General features: G+C 48.8%; 1 protein-coding gene across 2 annotated transcripts in view; it reads left to right on the top strand.

Moving 5' to 3' along the window:
* The window catches only part of Sec14l5 (SEC14 like lipid binding 5), a 37,887-nt gene continuing 15,089 nt past the window's right edge, over positions 1-22,798 (top strand). For both annotated transcript variants that reach the window (XM_055604732.1, XM_055604731.1), the window contains exons 1-4: positions 1-71; positions 20,556-20,705; positions 21,354-21,485; positions 22,175-22,303. In XM_055604732.1, coding sequence (XP_055460707.1) covers positions 9-71; positions 20,556-20,705; positions 21,354-21,485; positions 22,175-22,303 — 474 coding nt within the window. In that variant the 5' untranslated portion in view covers positions 1-8. The remainder of the gene's footprint in view (positions 72-20,555; positions 20,706-21,353; positions 21,486-22,174; positions 22,304-22,798) is intronic.

Raw genomic sequence — 22,798 nt, 5'->3', positions numbered from 1 at the left:
GTTTGAACATGGTACAAAAATACCAGTCTCCTGTCCGAGTATACAAGTATCCATTCGAGCTGGTCATGGCGGTGAGTGACCCTTGGTTCTTGGGCTCTTGTGACTGGACTCAGTCCTTCTTGTGACTGGAGGTCAGCTGTGGTGGGAAGGGAAGATGACATTTCAGACTATGAAATGGGAAGACATTACTGACCTGCTCAGCTGCCCTGACTTCTTTGCCTGGCCACCCCCTTCCACCTGTCATGACTCTTGGCACCCAGCCTAGCAAGATTCTAGAGTGGTGGTATGTGCCTGTCATTGCAGCATTCAAGAGGCTGAAGCAGAAGGATCAGGAGTTCAAAGCCATGCCGGGAAACATAGAAACAAAAATAGGGGATGGAGATGGCAGCCTTCCGACCTGAGTGTGTACATGTATAAGTGTCTTGCGATCTCAGTGTGTACATGTGTATAAGTGTCTCGCATGAGGCAGGTGGGTGGCTAGCACTGACCCCCGATTCTTGGCCTTGTGGGCCAGGTCTGTGCCCTGTGGCCAGAGCGAGGGCATGCTTGGATTTCTTCTCTGGGCTCCATCACTCTGTCTCCTGGAGCTTCAGGCTCTCCCTGGAGAAATGGAGGCAGCGCTGCCAGTGCAGAGTGATAGAAGTGACTGGTGTCCCTGTACCTGTGACCTTCCCTGTTATCACACAAGGTCTAGAGCGGGAGATGAGGGACAGTAATGGATGCTGGCCAGGTGTGCAGGAGGCTCTGAGTTCCATGCTAGTGCACGCGTGCGCGTGTGCGCGCGCGCGTGCACACACACACACACACACACACACACACACATGCACACACGCAGAGAGAACAAGGTTTTATAAATTATTGTATTAAAATATCTTACCCGGCTTAGTGGTGCATGCCTTTAATCCCAGCACTCTGGAGGCAGAGGCAGGTGGATCACTGTGAGTTCCAGACTATCCTGGTCTATAAAGAGTCCAGGACAGCTAGGGCTACACAGAGAAACCCTAAACTAAAACAAAACAAAACAAAATCTTCCAAGTGTGTCCAACTTGTGAACTGTGAGCTACACGTGTCCCAGGATAGCTATGAATGTGGGCCAACGAACTGTAGACCACAACATCCTATCAGTGTCAAAAGGATGGATACCCCTGCCAGTATCCAAAACACCGCTGTCTCCCCATTCTGCTGCACCCTGCCCCAACTGCTGACCCAGCCTTCTTCCTAAGAACCCTTCTCAGCTGGTGGATCTGTGCGTGTGTCCTATCGGGTCCAACTCTATGAGCCCATATGCTTATGTTTTTTGTTTGTTTGTGTTTTTGACACAGGGTTTCTCTGTGTAGCCCTGGCTGTCCTGGTCTCTCTTGATAGACCAGGCTGGCCTTGAACTCGCAGAGATTCACCTGCCTCTGACTCCTGAGTGCTGGGATTACAGGTATGTGCCACCTCGCTCAGTCAGACAGAAGATAAAGGGTCACAGAAGGCATCATCACACATGGCAGATTCCCAGTCTGGGTAGCCTTGGGGCAGGTGACTTTGCTTCCAACCTTTTGCTGCCCATATTTAAAATAGGGATCTCTGGCTTTCCAAATCACGGTGATGGGCTGTTGGTTGGGTGAACTGATATTGGCAAGCTCCTACAGCAGGCTGTGGTAAGAAGGAAATGAGCCATGAATTCTGACTCTTACTCTTGTTCAGGTGGGCTGTAGAGTTCTTCTTTGCCATGGGTCTGTGACTCCAGAGGATGAGGCTAAAACTCAGCCATTTTGGTCAGATGTACCAGATCCCTGCTGCTTCATGCCACACTCTGGCATAAGGTTGTCATGGTGACAGCAGTGTGTGTGCCCAGCCCAGTACATAGCTCACTACATACTAAGCAGATGAGGAATGGTGGATGAGGAGGGTTCCCTCAGCACGAGCAGAGCCCGGGGCTCAATCCTCGGCACTGCTGTTTCATATGGCAGTGCTCACCTAATCCCCACCCAGAAGTGTAGACGTCAGAGGCTAGGCTATCCTCAGTTTGTCTTGAGTTCGAGGCTGCTAGCCTGAACTACTTGAGACCCTGTATAAAGGAGAAAGGCTGGTGAGATGGCTCATTGGATAAAAGTGGCTGTCTTCAAGCCTGATGATCTGAGCTGCATCCCTGGGACCCAAACGGTGGAAGAGAATAGACCCTCACAAGTTGTCCTCTGACCTCCACAAGTACAGCCTCCCAAATAGTAAATAAATGTATTTTAAACATTTAAAATACCTTAGAGGGGAGGGATGGTGGGTACCGCTAAGTCTTCTGCTGGCCCTGGCCACTCGCACTTTCTAAGCTTCTAACCTGTTCATTCACTGAGTAGAGGAGAGAGCCTGTCCTCTCTTTCTAGAATTGTTTCAAAATCCAGGTGTAGTGAGAATTTTGGAATTTTGGCTTAAAAAAAAAAAAGCACAGAAGTTGGGCACAGTACATGCCTGTAATCCCAGCACTCAGGAAGGCAGAGGCAGGGGGATCATTGCAAGTTCAAGGCCAGCCTGGTCTACAAAGTGAGTCCAGGACAGCCAGGGCTACACAGAAAAACCCTGTCTTGAAAACAAAAAACAAATAAATAAAAACCACAGCCAAAACACACAAATATTACAAAAATATATTTTTATTTTAATCCCAGTTGTGGGGATATGGGGCTGCTTCTCAGCAGCTGACTATGATTTGCCTCATGTTCTAGCAGAGGCGTGATTTTGCCAGCTGCAGAAAGTTTTTTCAGTTGTGTAACATTTGGAATTCTGGGGATTTTTTTCAGAGGGTATATAAATGCTAGAGCCCCAATAGGAGGTTTGTTAGGTTGGTGTTTGTTAAGTAGTAATGTACAAAGAAGAAAAAGGAGGTGGAGGAAGAGGAGGAGGGGGAGGAGGGGGAGGAGGAGGAGGAGGAGGAGGAGGAGGAGGAGGAGGAGGAGAAGAAGAAGAAGAAGAAGAAGAAGAAGAAGAAGAAGAAGAAGAAGAAGAAGAAGAAGAAATTAGATATTCTGAAGACCAAACTTGCTCCAAGGAGCTTGATACCCCTAATTAGCAAGTAGTCCAATGAAAACACCAGCCCTGACTTTCCTCGGGGATCTCTTTCCTTTCCTCTCTGTTCTTTTTTCTTTCATATCTAGTGTTGGAAAGTTGAAAGGGTGGATGAAGGGGTGAGAAGAGTGAAAGAAAGAACCCAGGAGGAAGCAAATGCCGGCTACACCTATGACCTCCATACACATGTCTATAAGCGGGAAATGATCTGCTGCTATATGGGCTTAATAAATGTAAACTCAGATGGGGGAGGGGGTGTCAAACACCTTTAATCCCAGGTCTCAGAAGGCAGAGAGGCCGGTGGATCTCTGAGTTCCAGGGCAGCCTGGTGTACAAAGTGAGTTTCTGGGAAAGCCAGGGCTACATGGAGAAACCTTCTCTTAAAAAACAAACAAAAAAAATCTAAACTTAATTTATCATGTATAGGTTATAAAAATATTCACAATCGGGTGTGGTGGCACATGCCTAGAATCCTAGCAGTAGGTGGGAAGATGGTAGAGGCGAGAGGATTGGGAGGCCAAAGCCATTGTGCACTACAGGCTAGCTGGAGCTATATGAGACACTGTTGCAAGTCCCCCACAGCCCTTTTTTTAAAAAAGAGAAGAAAAGGGAAGGTTTTCAAATAATGAATTTTGAGCACTTGGGAGAATGAGGCAGGAGGATCTCTCTGAGTTTGAGGCCGGCATGGTCTGCATAGAGAGTTCCAGGCCAGGCAGGACTACCTAGAGAGACCCTGTCTCAAAAACCAAACCAAACAAACAAATTAAGCAGTGAATTGCGTTGAGTCATCTTCAAAGTGTTCTCTAGAAGGCGGAGCACAGCCACCTTCTCTCCTCTTCCGTCCTGTTCCTGTCTGTGTCCAGATCCTGTAGCTTCACCGCAGACAAAGCCACCCTGCTCACAGCTGACAAAACACCATTGTCCCTCAGACAGCTACATAACTCCGCAGGACTTGTGGCTCTGGAGGCACAAAGGGGCTTTTCTGCCCTTAATGCCCCTCTTTGTTCCTCAGCTGATTCTTGCCCTCAGCGTGGGTTCCAGGCTGGGCCATTGGGGTGAACTTAGCTGACTCCAGGCTTCCGAGCCGCTGGCCTTTTGCTTTCTGTTTAAAGTGTCTGGAGAATTGGATCACCCCTTCATGCTTCAAAAGAAGCAGAAGAAGCTGCAGTCAGTGATTTACTGACTGACTTCTGAAACCGTTTACAGATTGGTTCATTCATTCTTATTTATGCTATGATGCATCCACGAGTTTATCTGTATCTTGTGCATGTAGGTGCCTGCCAAGGCCAGAGCATAGCGGAACTGGAGGCACAGGTGTTGTGAGTCACCTGCTGTAGGTTCCAGGAACCAAACTCTGGTCCTTGGAAGAGCTTAGTAAGTGCTTTTAACCACGGAGCCATCGCTCCAGCAAGATCTCTAATATACATATAGTGTATATGAGGTCAGAGGATAGCAGCCTGGATTCAGTTTTCTCTTACCATGTGAATTCTGGGAATCGAACTCAGGTCTCCAGTCTTAACAAAGACACGTTTGCCCACTGAGCCATCTCACTGGCCCAGTTGATTGACTTAGACAGGATCTCAGTCTGTACCTCAGCCTGGCCTGGAACTCCCAGCAATCTTCCTGTGTCAGCCTCCTAAGCGTGGGAACTTTTGAAAGGATTGAGCCAGGGAGATGGCTCTGTGGGTAAAGAGCTTGCTGTGCAGCCACGAGGGCCTGCCATAGGACTCCCCAGCACCCGTGTGAAAGCTGAGTGCAAAGTGTGCGCCTTCAGCCCTCAGGGTGGGGACAGAGACAGGCAGGTCTCAGGACTGTCAGTCAGCCTGGTAGAGACATGCTGAGCCTAGGCATAGTGAGCAATTGTATGTGAAAAATGAGATGGACCGTGATGGAGGGGGATACCGGACATCGACTCCTGATGTCAGGAACACTTGTGTGCAGGTACCTGTTTACGCACACACGCACGCACGCACGTATGCACACACCCACAGGTGCACACCGAAGAGTCTGGATTTTTTTTTTTTTTTTTTTGAGATAGGGTTTCTCTGTGTAGTCCTGGCCGTCCTGGAACTCACTCTGTAGACGAGGCTGGCCTTGAACTCAGAGATTCTCTAGCCTCTGCCTCCCCAGTGCTAGTATTAAAGGTGTGCACCACCACTGACAGGCCAAGTTTTTGTTTTTTATTTTTTTTAAGTTTGTATTTTTTAAAGCTGGGCATGGTAGTTCATACCCTTGGCAGTCTGAAGCAGGAAGATTGCAGATTCAAGTCCAGCCTTGGCTACATAATGACATCCAAAGGGGAAAAAGAAGGAGAGGGACTGGTGTGTGTTTGTTTACGTGTGTGGTAAATGTGCACAGGGTATGGATGTATTTGTATATGTATGTGCATGGCAAGGCAACAGGCAGATGTCAGCTGTCATGTTTCCTCAGTCATTCTCCACACTTATTCTATTTAAAACCCCTTTCAATACCTTTTTTGTAGAGGTTGGGGAACAGGCTCTTACTGTGTAGACTTGGCTTGGCCTGGAATTTGCTATGTAGGCCAGGCTGGCTTCAGACTCACAGAGAACTGCCTGCCTCTGCCTCATGAGCACTGTGATAAAAGCGCACCCTGCTGCATCCAGAAATGACCAAAAAAAAAAAAGATTTATTTTATTTTAAATTATGTGTGAGTATGTGAACATGAATGGATGTGGAGTTTGGAAACATCAGCTTCCCTGGATGAGGAGTTAACAAGAGGTTGAAAACCTCCTGACATGGGTGCTGGGGACAGAACTGGGTCTTCCAGAAGAGCAGTACATGTTTTAACTGCTAAGCTATCTCTCTTGCCCCTTAAGGATTTTGTTTTGTTTTATTTTAAGATTTACTTATATTCTGCCTGCACGTACACCTGCATGCCAGAAAAGGGAACCGGTGGTTGTGAGCACCATGTGCTTGCTGAACCGAACTCAGGACATTTAGAAGAGCAGCCAGTACTCTTAAACTCTGAGCCATCTCTCCAGCCCACCCCCTGAAGTTTTTTAAGCCATATTTTATTTTATGAATAGCAATGCAATTTGCACAATTTGCATTACTATAATAAAATAATATGATTTAGCTTTATGTGTTTTTGTATTTTTCCTGCATATACAGATGCATGCACCACATGCATGCCTGGTGCCATGGATCCCCTGGAACTGGAGTTACAGTTGTGAGCTGTCATGTGGGTGGTGGGAATTGAACCCAGGACCTCTGGAAGAACAGCAGTGCTCTTAATCACTGAGCCATCTCTCCAGGCTGTAATAGCCCTGATATAATTTTAAACAGAGGGGAAGGGGGGGGTGGATTTTGAGGTAGCCTAGCTCCTGCTTCAAGTGAATAGGCAGAAGGGGCAAGTGATGGAGCAAGACACCTTTTCTTATCTGAGATAGTCTCTCACTGAAACTGAAGCTCATTGTCTTTAAGTGTGGTGATGGGGATGAAACCCAAGGCCTCATGCCCCAGTACCCACACTATAACCAAGCCACAGCCCTAGCCATAGTCTGTTGTTTTTTAACATTCTCATTTAAGATGTCTTTAGCAAGACAAAACTCTCTCTGAATGAGATTTTGGCTTTATCAGCTGCATTGAAGTTTCTTGACCCAACCGCTAGGAAACAAACCTCAGAGCCTAGGTGAGACTCTTCCCTCTTCCAATGTGCGATGTGGAGAATCCCACCAAGGGAAGGTCTCCTCTCATAGGCCAACAGGCACCTGCCGGGGCGTGTCTATAATCTCGCCTGGGGAGTGCACCTGCACTTCCTGTTCCCCACTCCCTTCCCTGCCCCCTGTTCTGGAATCAGAGTGCCTACAGATTGCGAGCCTCCCCATTCACAAATGGTACAGGAAGAGGGGCCCTCCTCTGCTGTGCTGAGCCCCAGTTCTCTTCAGAGACCGTGTTGCCTGTCTCTGGAGCTGGAGCTTGATCTCTCTACAGAGCTTCCACCAACATGCAGCTGCTCTGGCTGCCCACCAAGCTAATAACTCTTCTAGTAAATTCCTTATTCTTCAGGGATCCTTCAGTGATTCCTTGAGCCCCTTCCCCCGCCTCCATACAAGCCCAACATATGTTCCTTTAACTCTTGCTGCCATTTTGTCCTGTGTCAGTAACAACCTGCACACAGCAGAGCTTGGACTGGAATTTAAAGGCTTTCACTTCATAGAGGGGCCCTACATCATGACGCTTGGCAGAACCTCCAGGGCAAAGGCTTGGTGATGAGGCTTCAGAAATGACCTCATCCTTTCTTGTGTGGCCACTGTCCCAGGGTATCTTGAACTCTAAATCCCCCTTGGTCCCACAAATGTAAGGAGGAGAAAGGGCCTGGAGTAGAATTTTGTAAGCAGTAGGTTTTCCATCGGTTGTGGAGACATGGTCCCATCATCCTGCAATTTAGCGTTCAAATATTTAAAGCCTTGGCCGTGCTGTATCGATATGTAGTGTGCAGTTGAGCAAATGGATTGTTAAGAAGGAGCCGGATACTCTTGCAGCCTCGGCCGAAAGCAGTTCCAATAGAATGGTTGCTGTGGATATCCTTTTAATAAAGCATCTGGGGCCTTATTTAAGTGCGATTAAATGACTTCCCTAGGGCATCATTTGATCTGGTCGCTAACTGATGACGGGAAGCAAGTCTGCCTTGGTGATGAGCTCTGATTTGGGCTATTCCTATCCGCTGCTCAGCAAAGAGTTTTAGGATGTCAGAGGCCTTGAGGTGGACAGGAGGAGGGCCTCAGTCATCATTCTTTTCAGCAGGAATTAGCTCTTGTGGGTGCTAGATCACTGATTGCTTTTGTGGTGGGAATGTGTTATTCTTCCATTGACTTGCTGACCTGTTTTTAGGGGTCTTTTTCACTAAAGAGCATTCTGGAGGGTGGCACCGTGTCTGTCTGGCGATGGGGTTTTCTTTCCTTTCTTTGTGTGTGTGTGTGTATAGGTGTAGTGTTTGTGCCTGTTTGTCTATTACTCTCCACTCGATTCCCTGAGACAGAGTTTCTCATTGAATTTAGAGCTAGTGGATCACAGCGATCCTCCTTTCTCTGCCGGTAACAGTGTTGAGTTTGGGGGATTCCAGCTCAGATTCTCACGCTTGTACATTCTAACCACCATCTCCCTAGTCCCTATTTATTTATCTTTATTGTTTGTTTGTTCTAGACAGGGTTTCTCTATTTAGCCCTGGCTGGCCCGGAACTCTCTATGTAGACCAGGCTGACCTCATACTCATAGAGATGAGCCTGTCTCTTTCTCCTGAATATTTGAAGTAAAGTTGTGATGCACCACTGCTCAGTTTATTTGTCTCTTGAGACAGTCTTGCTCTGTAGGCCTTGGCTAGCCTGGAACCCCCTTTGGATACCAGGATGACCTTGACTTGTATCTACCTTCCTACCTCCGTTTACTGAGTGCTGAGATTGCAGTCCTGTGCTACCATGTCTGGCATTAAAAACAAACAAACTTTTTTTTTTTTAGATTAAAAATACTATTTTACATGTGTGAGTGTTGTAACTGCATAGAGGAATGCGTTCCACATGCATTCCAGGTTACCACAGAGGTCAGAAGAGGATGTTAGATCTCAAGAGTTACGAATGGTTGTGAGCCACCATGTGGGAGCTGAGAACCAAACCTCAGTCCTCGGAAAGAGAAGCAAATACTCTTAACATCCAAACCAGCCCCTCTCTGGCACTTGTAAGTTTTTTTTTTTTTACCCCTTCTCCATCCCTGAAAGGTCTCATGTAGACAAGGCTCAGTTGCAATCCATGGCTAAAATTGGCCTTGAATTTCTGACCCACCTTCTGAGAGCTGGGATGGTAGCTGTGTGCCACCAGGCCTGCTTGGGTAGCTGTTGTGGTGAACACAAACATAGAGACCTTGGTGCAGAAACCAAAACAAACAGACTTGAGATCCTGTTCCATGTGCTGAGAAACGCTGTCGGGAGCATGCGCTCGTCTCCCACAGTGAGTTCACTGCTTCCGGCCGGCCTGCAGCTCCGTGGCAGAGGGCTTGCTGAGCACACAGGAGGCTCTGGGTTCCAACTTCAGCTCCGTGAAACAAACAACAGCAACAACAAGCCAAAACAAAGCCCGCCATGGCAACTGTTTTAAGTCTACTGTCAGTGACATTTGGGACAGATGCATTGCTGGGCAACGGGCACCCCCAGAGGCCTCTCACTGCCCAACTGAGACTACCTGCAAAACAGCTCACCCTCACCACTGCCCTCGACACTGGAGGCACCTCCGCACCGCTTTGTCTACAAACTGAGGCGTCCTAGGTGTCTCGAAGGGAAGAAATCCTACTATGTTTTCCCCTTTGTGTCTGGTTTATCTCACTCAGCACCATCCAAGTTGTGCTACATGTTCACACTTTGTTTCAGTTATGTGTGTGTGTGTGTGTGTGTGTGTGTGTGTGTGTGTGTGTGTAGGAGGTAGCGCGCATGCCATACTGCAAGTGTGAAAGTCAGAAAACAAGTTTTGAGTCAATTCTCTTCTTTTACCTTGCGGGTTCTGTGGGTCAGTCTCAGGTCACTAGGCTTAGCAGCAAGCACCTTACCTGCTGAGCATCTCAAAGACCCTGCACGCCATTCTTCTTAACGACTGAGTGATAGTTCATGGGTTGGAGGGACCACACTATGATCAAATTTATCTTATCTTTTGGCTACTGGCAACAGTTCTCATATGAGTCCAGAGCAAGTCCCCATGGAGCTGTGGTGTAGATATTCATTCATTTAGCTCTATTACTGTTATTATTTTAAAGAGAGGGTTTCTTAGTGTTGCCATGGCTGTCCTGGAACTTTCTATGTAGGACAGGCTGGTCTTGAACAGAGATCTGCCTGCCTCTGCTTCCCAAGTGCTGGGATGAAAGCCATTTATAACCACCTCAACCCTCCTTTGTCATTTTTGGGACTGGGTTTCATGTTGTCCAGGCTCTCTGTCCTTGAATTCACTGTGTAGCTGAGGGTGACCTTGAACTTCTGCCTTCTTCTTCTGCTTCTCAGGGCTGTAATTACTGGTGTGTACCACTGCACTTGTTTTTATGCAATGCTCAGGATGGAACCCAGGGCTTTGTGTATGCCAAGTGAGCCCTCTGCCTACTGAACTACCCCCCTAGGCCATAGGCCCTACCGTGTGTGTGTGTGTGTGTACGTACATAAATGTGGACGCCCCTAGGGGCCAAAGGCATTGGATCCCTCAGAACTGGAGTTACAGGCAGTTGTGAGCCGACCACCATGAGTGCTGGGAACAAACAGACCCTCTGGAGCTCTTACCTGCTGAGCTGTCTCTGCAGCCCTATGCCGCACCTTTTATAGGCTCCATAGCCTCTCAGTAGTGTTTCACTGTGGACCAAGTGGAAGTCACTCGGTGCATGCCCTTTGTGGAAGAGAAGGATGTTAAAGAGTCATAGTCAGGGGAAAATCGTATCAGAATTCTGCCGCCTGGAGGCGGGTGGGTCCAGCTGGGAATACAGGGCTGCCCGACTCCCGTCATTCTTCTCTATCTACTAAGTCCCCTTCTGCAAAATGGAGGCCCCATGCAGGGATGGGCTCTGAGCCTTGGACCTACTCTCTTTCTGAACAGGCAAGCCTGGTTGTCTGCTCCACATCCCCCCCCCCCCCCCCGCTGCTACCTGGCAAAGGGACTGTAACTTGATTCTTCTGTGGCCCTGTGACCCCGGAAGGCCACACCACATGCCTACTTGGTCTGGACAAGCAGATGGGCTCAGGCTTCCTTAGTGGGTGGCCAGGCCAGTATGGGGATGTGAGCTGGAAGTTGAGGCCTCTTGGCAGGGACAAAGGTTGTGTGAGCAGACTTGTGGCACAGGCAGGCAGGAGCCGTTTGTGAGGAGACCCTGTTACATAAAGGGTGCTTTACCCAGGTGAGGTGGCAACGTCTGCAATCCCATCACTCAGGGAGGCAGAGGCAGGTGAGTTCAAGGCCAGCCTGGTCTACAAATGGAGTCCAGCACAGCCAAGGCTACACAGAGAAGTCTTGTCTCAGAAAACAAAAAGCAACAACAGCAACACACACACACACACACACAAAGAGATAGAAAGACAAGGGCTTTTTAGTCTCAAATCTAGGCTGGTGTTTCTCCCAGTGCACACCAGTGCCTAAAAACTTCTCAAGACTCAGTCATGCTTGGCTGGGGAAGAGGGTCAGTGTAACGATTCTAGAACACACACACACACACACACACACACACACACACACACACACACACACTCCTGCAGTTTGAAACTGGATGTGTGGGCTAGGGAATAATGGCCTGGCTGGTAGAGTGCTGGCTTCACACTCACGAGGTTTTGGTTCAGTCCCCAGCGCTACACAGATCAGAGGCAGTGCTGCACACCTGTAACCGCAGGACATGGGAGGCAGACACAGGAAGAGCAGAAGTTTAAGGTCATTTTTGGCTACATACAGAGTTCAAGCCCAGCCTGGGCTACATGAGAGCTTGTCTTAAAACAAACAAAACAGAACAAACAAAATGTGTCAAAAGAAAAAAAAGGAAGTAAAGGAAACAACAATAGCAACACCAAAAAACAAAACAAAACAAGTAAAAGAAAGAAGAAAGAAAGAAAGAAGATGTCATTTAAAAGATGTAGCAAATGCCCCCTCCCTCAGGCTCTCCTCAGCGCTTCCACCCTGACACATGACAGGAGTTTACCTTGTGGGGCTGGGCTCATCCGCGTATAACCACAGTAATATGTATAACGTGGACACACTGGGTATGCTGTGGGTGCCGGGCTTGGGCAGAGCTGACCTCAGCTGTGCTGGGAGCAGGGCTCAGCCACCCTGCTAGCCCTAGATGGAGTCGCCATGCCGTGAGCAGGCAGTTGAACCTCAATGAGCCACACTTTCTTCTGTTCCTTCTCTGAGCCCAGCGTGGGAAGGGGAAACAGGGCTAGCTCGGCGGACCCTCCGAAGGCTCGCTGCATGGGGTGGAGTTGTGAGGACACACTCTCGAGCAACCGAGGGACGATCCAAGAAGCAGCAGCATCAGGGCTGGACTGAACATGGTCTGAGTATGAACTGGACCCCCACCCCGTGTGTGTGTGTGTGTGTGTGTGTGTGTGTGACTATTTGGCTTGAGGGGTAACACAGTACAAGAGCCAAGAATCCATACTCTGGCTGCCAGAGGGTCAGATGCCGGCTTCTCTCCTCAGAAGCTGTGTGATTGTGGGCTCAGTCTCTCTGAATGTTGGTTTCTCCATATGTATACGACTTCTACCTACCTTCTTGAGTCGCTGGAACAGGTAGTGTGAAATGCCTGGGATGTTTCATGTTGACTCACTGACTGGCCCTTAGTGTTCACTGTTTATGTTGCTACAGTGACAGTCAGGCTCACTTGGGCCTCACCACTAGGAGCTCAAGCAAGGGTCCCTGGGCAGTGACCACACTGTAGAGCATTCTCCTGTAAGAGGACAAGGGCCCTCTTGGTTCTCGTCCTGTTGTAGGAAGGAGCAGCCTATCTTTCTGTGGTGGAGGCAGGCGTCCCGTTTTCCTGGATTTAGGATGTGAACATGAAATATAAGAGGCTGGAAAGAGTGACTCAGATGTGCAGTCTCCTCCCAGCAGGCGAGTCCCCTGCCTTCCTCTGCCGTTTCCAGCCTCCACTTACACATCCACAGGGGGGAAGAATGGGGGACACTCGGGTTCCATACCATTAGGATTTGTGGTTAGTTCTCTGTAAGGGGAGCAGCGGTACCCAGGGTTCCTTGGTGGCCACTGTCCTCAACACTGGCAAGTATCTTTGGTTTGTCTACCTTCCCCACTGCACTGGAGCTCTGGGGTCTCTGGGTGAAGATGGAGTCCTCTCTTTTACAGTTGTAGAAAGCCACCTGCTGCCAGCCAGCATCCCCCAAGCCTGTTATTTGGGGTCTCCAGATGGAATTCTTCCAACGGTAAGCAGGCCATCTATCACTGTGGTGCTGGGCCTGTGAACTGTCCTCTCTCCCTGGATGCCATTCAGGTGGCCTTAGGGCCATGGTGTGGTGATACAAGTTCCCCGACTGTGCACTGTCATTTTTTCTGCACCAAAGGTGGAGCAAGAGATGGGGCTGAGGACTTCTGTGGGAAGCAGGCCGTGATAAGGCACACCACACGCACGTCCGTCATTGGGAGTGTTGATTAGAGCTGTCAAGGAAATGAATGGGCCAAAAGGATGGAGAGGAGGCAGCTGTGCGGGGGAGGCGCCCTGGATGAATCCCTGGAAGAAGGGCAGCTCCTTCCAGAAAGTTCCAGTGACTCATGCCTCCTGCTCTCCTCAGTCATTGAACTGTTGAGCTTCCCAAGCATGGAACAGCAGGTGCAAGGTCCAGTGGCAGGACAGTGGACGCATTCCAGAACTAGCAAGGCTAGTGACTGGAACAGGGTAGGAGGCCAGAGTGGGAGCTGGGTTGGTGGAGTTGGAGGCCAAAGTAGAATGGGATGTTTGTATGTATGTGTGTGTGTGTGTGTGTGTGTGTGTGTGTGTATGTTAGTGTGTTAGTTAGGATTTTATTGCTGTGAAGAGACATCATGGCCATGGCAGCTCTTATAAAAGAAAACATTTATTTGGGGCTGGTTTACACTTTCAGAGGTTCAGTTCATTATCATCATAGTGTAATGCATGGCAGCATCCAGGAAGACATGGTGCTGGAGACGGAGCTGAGAGTTCTACATCTTGATCCAAAGTCAGCAGAAGGAGACTGGATTCCATACTGGGTGTAGCTTGAGCATATATGAGACCTCAAAGCCCACCTCCATGATGACACACTTCCTTCAGCAAGGCCACACCTATTCCAACAAGGCCACAATCACTAAAAGTGCCACTCCCTATGGGCCTAGCATTCATACACAAGCCTAAGGAGGCCACCAGAGAGTATATGAGAGAGATAGAAATATACATACATACATGCATATATACAAACATACATACACATATAAACACACACACACACAGAGACTTTGCATGTGTGCAGTTACATATGTAGAGGCCAAATGTCAATCTTAGATCTTGCTCCTCAGGTGATGCTTACTTTGTTTTTTGAGGCAGGGTCTCTCACTGGCCTGGAACTTACCCAATAGGATAGGCTTGTTGGCCAGTGAGCTTCAACGATCCACCTGTCTCCACCTCCCGGGATTACAAGCGTGCACCATCTTGCCCGGCTTCTTTTATGTGGGTTCTTAGGAATCAGGGTCACTGCTTGTGCTGACAAGGCAAGCACTTTACTCGCTGAGCTGCCCCAGCTCAGGGCTTGCTTCTTTGTCCTCTCATCTCGCTGGGATGGTGATGGGGATTTGACAGTAGTCTGAGGCAGAGGGTGGCGCAGCCTTAGCCTGGCAGGAATTGAAAGGCTTCGGGCAGAAAATGGAAAGACGTGGCTGGGTAGGCCCTGGGCACAATGCCTGGCTTTGATTCTGAGCCTCCCACGGGAACAAATGCCGAGCAAGGAGTTCCTGGAGGAGAGTGGGGGCTGGGTACGCTGCATCCAAGTCCAAATGTATCATCTCATTCTGTGTGACCTAGGGCGAATCACTGAGTCCGTGAGCTCCAGCTTCCTAGTTAGACGAAGAAGACTAAAGAGGATGAGACAGAAGAGAGCTTGCAGCAGGAGCACAGGGCCCACTTCCACGGTGACGGCATTGCTTGGTGCAACATCCTTGCCAATCTCTGGTGATACAGGAGGTTAAGCACCTCATTCTAGAGATGGGCATGGAGGCTCTGAGAGGGACAGTGGCTTATCCAACGTCCCCTAGTTAGGACGTAGCAGAAACCAAGTCTGTCTGACCAGTTCACGCATGGGTCACTCTCTGCCCACTTCTCAAATGTCACATCTGTTACTGTTGAGAGACTTCCTTCCCTGGGGAGATATAAATAACACTCCCCCCCCCAAGATCTCAGTGGCATACCAAAGTACCATTCCACCAATGTTCCATCATTGGGCTTATGTACAGAGCACGGGTGAGGGATTGCTTCTAGCAGTGTGTGTGATCCAAAGATACTGCCCTGGAAGGTGATTCTGCAGTGAGGAGGAAGGCTTCCCCATAGCTGCATAGATGGGGTCCTTCTTTCAGCTAAGCGATACACACCATATTCTTTAGCATCCTGAGACCCCCAAAGCCACATGCACTTAGGGCAGAATTGCACACAAGTAACAGGAGTGACTGGAGTCTCAACTGACCTTCCCCATTCCTTCCCTTCATGAGAGAATGTCAAGAGCTCATCAGCCTGATGGGTAGTGACAGCTCTTATGAGCAGCCACAGCTGAGCTGATGAAGATGGTGGCCATCTTGCTCCTGCAGAGGACAGTGCTCTCCAGCAGCTGCCCAGAGGGGAGGTGGCGTCTAAGCCAGCTTCACCCTCCCTCCTTCCTGCAATTGGTACCTGAGAAGGAGCCAGATTGTCCTGCCATCCTGGGCTGTCCAAGTGCTCTGGACACCACCCTGCCTACTCAGCAATGAGGCTGTTTCAGGCCTAGAGAAAGGTAAAGAAGGGGCTTGCTCGGGTCAGCTGGGAGCAGGTGGCTTCCCAGGACCCCTGTAGGCTCTTATACCATCTGCTCTGCAGCCCTGCTTAGAGGGCAAATGCCCGTCCTGGGGGTAGGATGATACACACACACAGTTCTCGAGGTCTCCTTCAGCAGCCCTCCCTGTCACTTAGAGCAGGGCCCAACAAGTGAGGCTCAGCCACCCATCCTCAACGAGCCTGTTGGATAGAAACATAATAGTGAAAGGCGGAGAAAGGAGATGTATTCACCTCGGCCTCATCTGAAAGAACAATTAAAGAGGTCCAGTGGACCCCCCCCCAAGTCTGTCTTTGGTGTCTTGCTATGAGGTTTGGGTTTAAATGGGAAGTAGGAGGTCTGCCTAGCTGAGCAGTCCTGACCGAGGTGTGGGTCCACACATGCCTGACCCATCACTGTCTGTGCTCCAGTTTCTAGTGCAAACTAGACAAGTTCCCCTTTTACTGGCACCAGGCTTTAGCCTCTCCCTTTTTCTAGCATGAAGCTCTTGGGAAAATTCTAATTTCTTGAAGACCATTGTTTCCATAGTCAAAGGGGTGCAAGTATCTTTCTTTTTTTTTTTAAAAAATGATTTCTTAAAAAATTATTACTTTTCTTTTTGAGATTATAATATAATTACATCTTCTCCCCCCCTTTGATTTCCTCCTCCAAACCCTCTCATACACCCTTTCTAGTTCCCTTTCAGATGTATGACTTCTGTTTTCACTAATTGTTTATACATGTATATATGCATATTATTCCTGACTATATAAATACAACCTGGTCAGTCTGTATAATGTTAATTGTATGTATGCTTTCAGGGCTGAGCATTTGGTATTGGATAACAGATCTATGAGCTCTTTCCTGGGGAGACTATTTCTCTTGCTCTCAGCATCCCTTAATTGCCTGTAGTTATTTGTGTAGGGTTGGGGTCTCATGGCCTTTCCCCTCGAGTGTCTCTTTAGGATGTCTTCAATCAGGCCAGGAGAATATAGCGCTGTCTGGGAAGCCAGGAGTCCCAGGGTGCGTTACCCAGGGTGATAGGACCTCACGTGTATTAATTATGGATGCCGTGTTTGCCTGGTAGCCTGGCAGGACCATGTCTGCCCTCCCCACTCCTGGAGAGGAATGGCCTTGTTGGCTTCTAACAACTTTCTGTGCTTCCTGAGGCTCCTTCTTCTCCAGCAGGTGATGTCTCCTCCCCGAAGGGAAGGAGAGGAGGCTACTGTCCTCAGATGTTACCACTATTTTTGGAGTTTGTTTGGTCCCAGGTCTGGGACATGCAGGTTGTGCCAGGCTAAGGGCTGACTCTGATTGGGAGCATCTAGAATTGGGCACAGAGTTGCCATCTCTAAACACGTGATCATTAGCTGGGGGTCCACCTCAGTTACCTTTACCCGCCCTGGGAGGACCTCTGTCCTCAGAGAGAAGCACCCCAAGTCTAGGACCTGAAATAGCAGCCTAAAAGACACTCCTTCTGTGGGGCTCATTGCTGTGGAGGCTGATGACATTGATAAATCACGATGAAGGGATTCCAACTGCCCTGGTTAGCACTGCTTCACTCAGCTGAGAGAGGCTAAGGGCCCTGCCTGAAGTCATACAGCTCATACACAGTAGAATTAGCACCCAGCTAGGAAGGACTCACAAGCGCGCGCGCGCGCGCGCGCACACACACACACACACACACACACACACACACACACACACCTGCAAAATCCCTAATAGTAAGGCTGAGAACATAGGCCACTGGTAGGATGCATGCTTAGAGAGCATGAGATAATGGGTTCCATCTCCCCAAACCATCCATATGTACATAGTGTGGTAAATATATTCATAAGTAAAATGAGTACCATGTTTAAACTACTTATATGTATGCATACACACTTACAAAGTAATAGACACACACACAGATGTAAAGTCTTAATATACTGTAAATACTTGCTAGCGGTATTTATAATTTAATTTACATGTCTATATTTATGTACTTTTTGCACCAGATATTTAGTTGTCTGCTATTAATTAATTACTTAATTGACTGATTTTTGTGACTGGGTCTCATGTATCTCAGGCTGGGCTTGAACTTGCTAGGAAGGTGATCCTCCTGCCTCCACTTCCTAAGTGCTGGGATTCCCTGGGTGCACTTAAGGTTTTTGTTTTTCTTTTTTTTTCTGAGACAAAATGTCATTTGTAGCCTGGAACTCATGATGTAGAACAGGCAGGTTCTGGGGTGCCTGATGTGAAACTCCCAGAGAATCAATAAAAATGTTATGGGGAGGTAGGAGGAATAAAAAAGAAAGTGAAAAGAAGCTGGCAAGACTGTTCAGTGGAAGCCAGGCATGGCGGCACACCCCTGTAGTCCCAGCACTCTGGGAGGCAGAGGTGGGCGGGTGTCTGTGACTTCGAGGCCAGTCTGGTCTACAAAGTGAGTCCAGGACAGCCAGGGCTACACAGAGAAACCCTGTCTCAAAAACCAAAAACAACAACAACGAAAAAGACTGTTTAGCAGGTAAAGGGCCTGCTGTCAAGTGTGGTCGCCTGTTTGACCATGGGGACCTACGTGGTGGAAAGACCCCACTTCCTGCAAGTTGCCCTCTGACTCCCACAGTGTGGTACATGATCCTCTCCCCAGACAAACAAATAAATAAATGTGTAAATTAAAAACAAGCAAACAAGCCAGGCAGGCCTCGAACTTTTGTTCATTCTCCTGGCTCTGCCTACTGAGCACTGGGATTGCAGGTGTGTGAACTGTGTGCATGTATGTGCTGTGTATGTGGGAGCTGACTCTCTCCTCCATGTAGAACAGCCCTCAGGTCATGAGGGCTGCTGGGAAGTGCCTTTACCTACTGGGCCATGCTTCTCTTTCTTTTTTAATAAGAGATAGCATTAAAGGGGGTTGTGAGCCATCCACCTGCTGTGGGGGCTGGGAATCTGGTTTAAGAGTCAGGTCCTCTGTGAAAGCGGCGAGTGCTCTGAACCTCTGAGCCATTTATTTCTCCAAAGTCTTCCATTTCTCTCTCTCTCTCCCTTCCTTCCTTCCTTCCTTCCTTCCTTCCTTCCTTCCTTCCTTCCTTCCTTCCTTCCTTCCTTCCTTTTTTATTTTTGTTGCTCTTTTGTTTTTCAAGACAGGGTTTTTCTGTATAGTCCTGGCTGTCCTGGAATTCACTCTGTAGACCAGGTTGACCTTACAGAGGCCAACTCACAGAGATTCGCCTGCCTCTGCCTCCTGAGTGCTAAGTCTAAAGCATGTGCCATCACCATTGGGCTCCCATTTTTGCTTTCTTAATTTTTTAAAGTTTATTTATTTTATTTTATGTGTATGATTATTTTGCCTGCATGTATGTATATGCAACTCAGCCCAATAGGTCAAACAGGGCAGCAGATCCTCTGGAACTGGAGTTACAGATGGTTGTGACCCACCGTGTGGTTGCTGGGACCCAAACCAGGATCCTCGAAAAGAGCAACAAGTGCTCTTAACTGCTGAGCCATCTCTTCAGCCCATTTTCACTTCCTTGATGGTGTCTATTAAAGCTACAAAGCCTCAGATAGTGTCCAGGTAATGTTTCCTTTTGGTATCACAAGTAGGGAAGCCTTACCTAGCTCAAGGTCATAAGATTTATTCCTGTGGTTTTTGTTTTGTTTTTGCAGGGCTCAGGGACACCCACATGCCCTCCTTCAATTAGTGACCTAAGTCTCCAGTCTGAATTTGTATTAATACATGGATCTTGTATCTTGTAACCTTATTGAACTTAATTATTTGTGCTGTTTGTGTGCGTGTGTGTGTGTGTGGTATGTGTGGTGTATGTATGAGAGGGAGGGAGAGAGAGATTTCAGGGATTCTTTATAGAAGATCATGTAGTCTATAAATAGAAATAGTTTTACTTCCGTTCAAACTGAATGCCTAGCCTGAATCCGAACTGTAGTCTTAAATAGAAGTGAGGAATGCTCACACCAGCGTCTTATTTCTGTCCTGAGGGGCAAAAGTATTCAGTCTTTTACCCTGGAGTATGAAGTTAACTATGGGTTTTTTCCTATGTGGCTGCCGGTTTATTGGTATTTTCTTTAATCAGCAAGGGGTGTTGTATTTTATCAGGTTCTCTTTGTGTGTGTGTCTTTGTTTTTGTCTGTCTCTGTCTTTTTTTTTTTTTTTTTTTTTTGTTATTGATGTTTTGGTTTGGTTTGGTTTTTTCTCGAGACAGGATTTCTCTGTATAGCCTTGGCTGTCCTGGACTCTATTTGTAGACCAGGCTGGCCCGGAAACCACAGAGGTCCTCGGTCTCCCGAGTCTGGGATTAAAGTCGTGCACCACCATGCCCGGCAGCAGCTAGTTCTTATGTGTTGACTGCTGGCTTTGTTCGTGGTAACCGGATGTAGGTAACCAAGTTACAGAGCTTGTTCTGCGAGCCCTTGCTCTTAGTACGTTTTCTGAACAAACATACATGTGTGAGATATGAGGTGTGCACGTCTGGAGCCCCACGTCCTTAATGCAAGTTTCCAGATTTCTCTGCTTACCCGGGGGTCATGCTACTCGAAACCGCTCCACGGATGCTCATGTCAGTGGTGCATTTCCGGTAATGCCTTGTGGGTGACAGAGCAGCCCTTATTTTTCTAGAAACCCTTCTTTGTGGGACCCGTTCTGCCTGGCCCAGGTTGGAAAGGCTCAGGCACTTTTCTGAGAAAAAAACATTTTTTTTTTCTTTTAGTATTGAGGTTAAGAACTGGTCCTAGTGGCCCAGGCTTGTCATCCCTGCCACTGAGGAGGCTGCAAGGCTGCTTTGGACTGCAGAGTTCAAGGCCAAGATGGTCAGTTTAGAACCTGTCTCAAAATAAAGAGTAAAGTGGCCTGAGGATGTAGCTTGGTGTTGTGTGCTTGCCTGGTTTGGTTCAATGCCCAATACTACCAAAATAAATAAACTAAAAAACAAAAAGTCCCGAGGGAGTCTTGTGTTGCTGGTCATTGTGGCTGGGTGCTTCTGTCTAGGGACAGTCCCTCTCGGGAATCTGGCGCTCACTGTCTCTCGGTCCCCAGGCCTACGAGAAGCGTTTCCCCACCTGCCCGCTCATCCCAGTCTTCCTGGGCAGTGAAGTCCTGGGCGAGTGGCGAAGTGCGGATGGGGCAGTGCACACGGTGGAGCGGAGCTGCCGGCTGCGCGTGGACGCCCCTCGGCTGCTGCGGAAGGTGGGCACGGAGCTGGGGTCCCGGTGTGCGGGCTGTGAACGAGTCCGGAGCCTTGAGATCCGGTAGGGTTAGCATCCAGAGCGCCTAGGCTCAGGGTTTGGGAACCAGAGCTAGGCACAAAACTGGGAATGGAGAGTGGTGTGCTGGTGTCCGGGCCTGGGCCACGGCTGGGTGACAGAGTGGCTGAGTGGTAGTACTGGGGAGAGGGCCAGTGCGGAACCTCTGGTGGCAGGACAAAAGACCCTCCCCACGCCGTGGCTTCCAGCGGGTGTGTGTGTGGGTGGGAGAACTCTCGTCTCCATGACGGTGGCAGTATGAAGCACGGAGGGTCCTCAGAATGGGGGCTATTTGGGCAAGGCTGAGGGTCTGCCCAAGGGAGCGCATTGTGTGCTGTGTGTGACCTGAGCCAGTCTGGATAGTGGTGGGAGCAGGTATTGCCCTCTCCAGGCTGGGTGTCTCTTGTTGGGCTGGGTGGCGGAGCGAGCAGGGGTCCTAGATTGGGGATGACACAGGCCAGGCTAGGGAGTGGCGGGAGATGGAACTTCAAGTCCCTGTTAAGGGATGACTCAGACTGGGCAGGAGCAGGAACCAGGGTCGGTCTGAGTGACCGGCTGGCTAGTTCCTCTCTCCTGGGCTCCTCCTTCGCAGATTGCTGGTGTGGAGCATGTGGTCTTCGTTCAGAGAAATGTCCTGAACTGGAGAGAGAGGACGCTGCTGATAGATGCGCACAACGAGACCTTTGCAAGCCGGGTGACGGTGAAGGAGAACTGCAGCTACACAGTGAGCCCGCCTGGCCTCCCCGAAGCATGATGTGTGTCCCTCTAGTCTCCCCTCCCCACGTCCTCCTGACCCTTCATGAGTGGGTTTTTAGTCCCTTTTTTTTTTTTAGACCAAGTGTTACTATGTAGCCCAGGCTGGCCTGAAAACTTTCCATCCTCTTGCCTCAGCCTCCTGAGTGCTGGAATTACAGGTATGTGCCACCATACCCAGCTAAGCTTTCTTTTTATTGTTGACATAGAAATATATTTATGGGCACATAAGGGCATTTAATGTCTTTGTATATGTAACGTAATAACTAGTGAGATATATCTAAACACATATTTTGTGCTTTATAAATAATCTGAGCATTATGCATATAATTCTTTCTCTCTGATCTTTTTTTTTTTTTTTTTTTTTTTTTTGAGACATGGTCTCTCTCCATAGCCCTGGCTGTCATGGAACTCACTATGTAGACTAGGCTGGCCTGGAACTTTTGATTCTCCTGCCTCAGCCTCCCAGTGCTGGGATTGTAGGTGTATACCACCACACCCAGTTTGAGGAAGGTCTCTTTGCTCCCCACTCTTTGACTTTGCATCACTGTCTGGGCGTGGAATGCTGTCCATGACAGGCTCTGGTGGCCAGAAGAGCCCTGGGGAGGGCACAGCATCCTCCACACTGGGGCCCTGCCATGGTCCCTTCCCATCTTGCAGGTCCATCCTGAGAATGAAGACTGGACTTGCTTTGAACAGTTGGCCTCCCTGGATGTCCGCTCGTTCTTTGGCTTTGAAAGCACCTTGGAGAAGATCGCCATGAAGCAATATACTGCCAATGTCAAGAGGGTGAGGGAACTGTGCTAACCACAGCAGGAATTCACAGGCCTACCCTGCCACCACCAACCCTGTGACACTGGGCACCAGCCCTGACTTTTCGGGGCCTCAGTCTTCTTGTTTCTATGGTGAACACTGGGGTCATGACCACATCAGTGAGGTCATCAGTGGGAAGAACTGGCCTGTAGTGGGGGCATCCTAACATTGTCCCAGCACTTCAAGATGCTGTAGCAAGTTCAAGTCTGGGCTACAGAGCAAGTTCAAGGCCAGCCTAGTGACTCAGTGAGACAAACAGCTAGAGGCAGAGCTCAGGAGTGGAACACTTGCCTACCATATGTGAGGCCCTGGCTTCAATCCTCAGTACCAGTTCAGAAAAAAAAAGTGTTACTGAGTCTAAGGCCATGACTTAGTGATAGAACACCTACCTAGAAGTCACCGGTGAGGGGTTGAGGGTGTGATTCAGTGGTGGAGTGACCACCTAGAATACCCCCAGTGAGGGGCCGGAGG

Source organism: Psammomys obesus, unplaced genomic scaffold (assembly GCF_907164565.1).
Source record: "Psammomys obesus unplaced genomic scaffold, mPsaObe1.curated_primary_1811, whole genome shotgun sequence".
Taxonomy (NCBI): Eukaryota; Metazoa; Chordata; class Mammalia; order Rodentia; family Muridae; genus Psammomys; species Psammomys obesus.
Note: the sequence above shows the minus strand (reverse complement) of the source record. Positions and strands in the feature narration are given on the sequence as shown.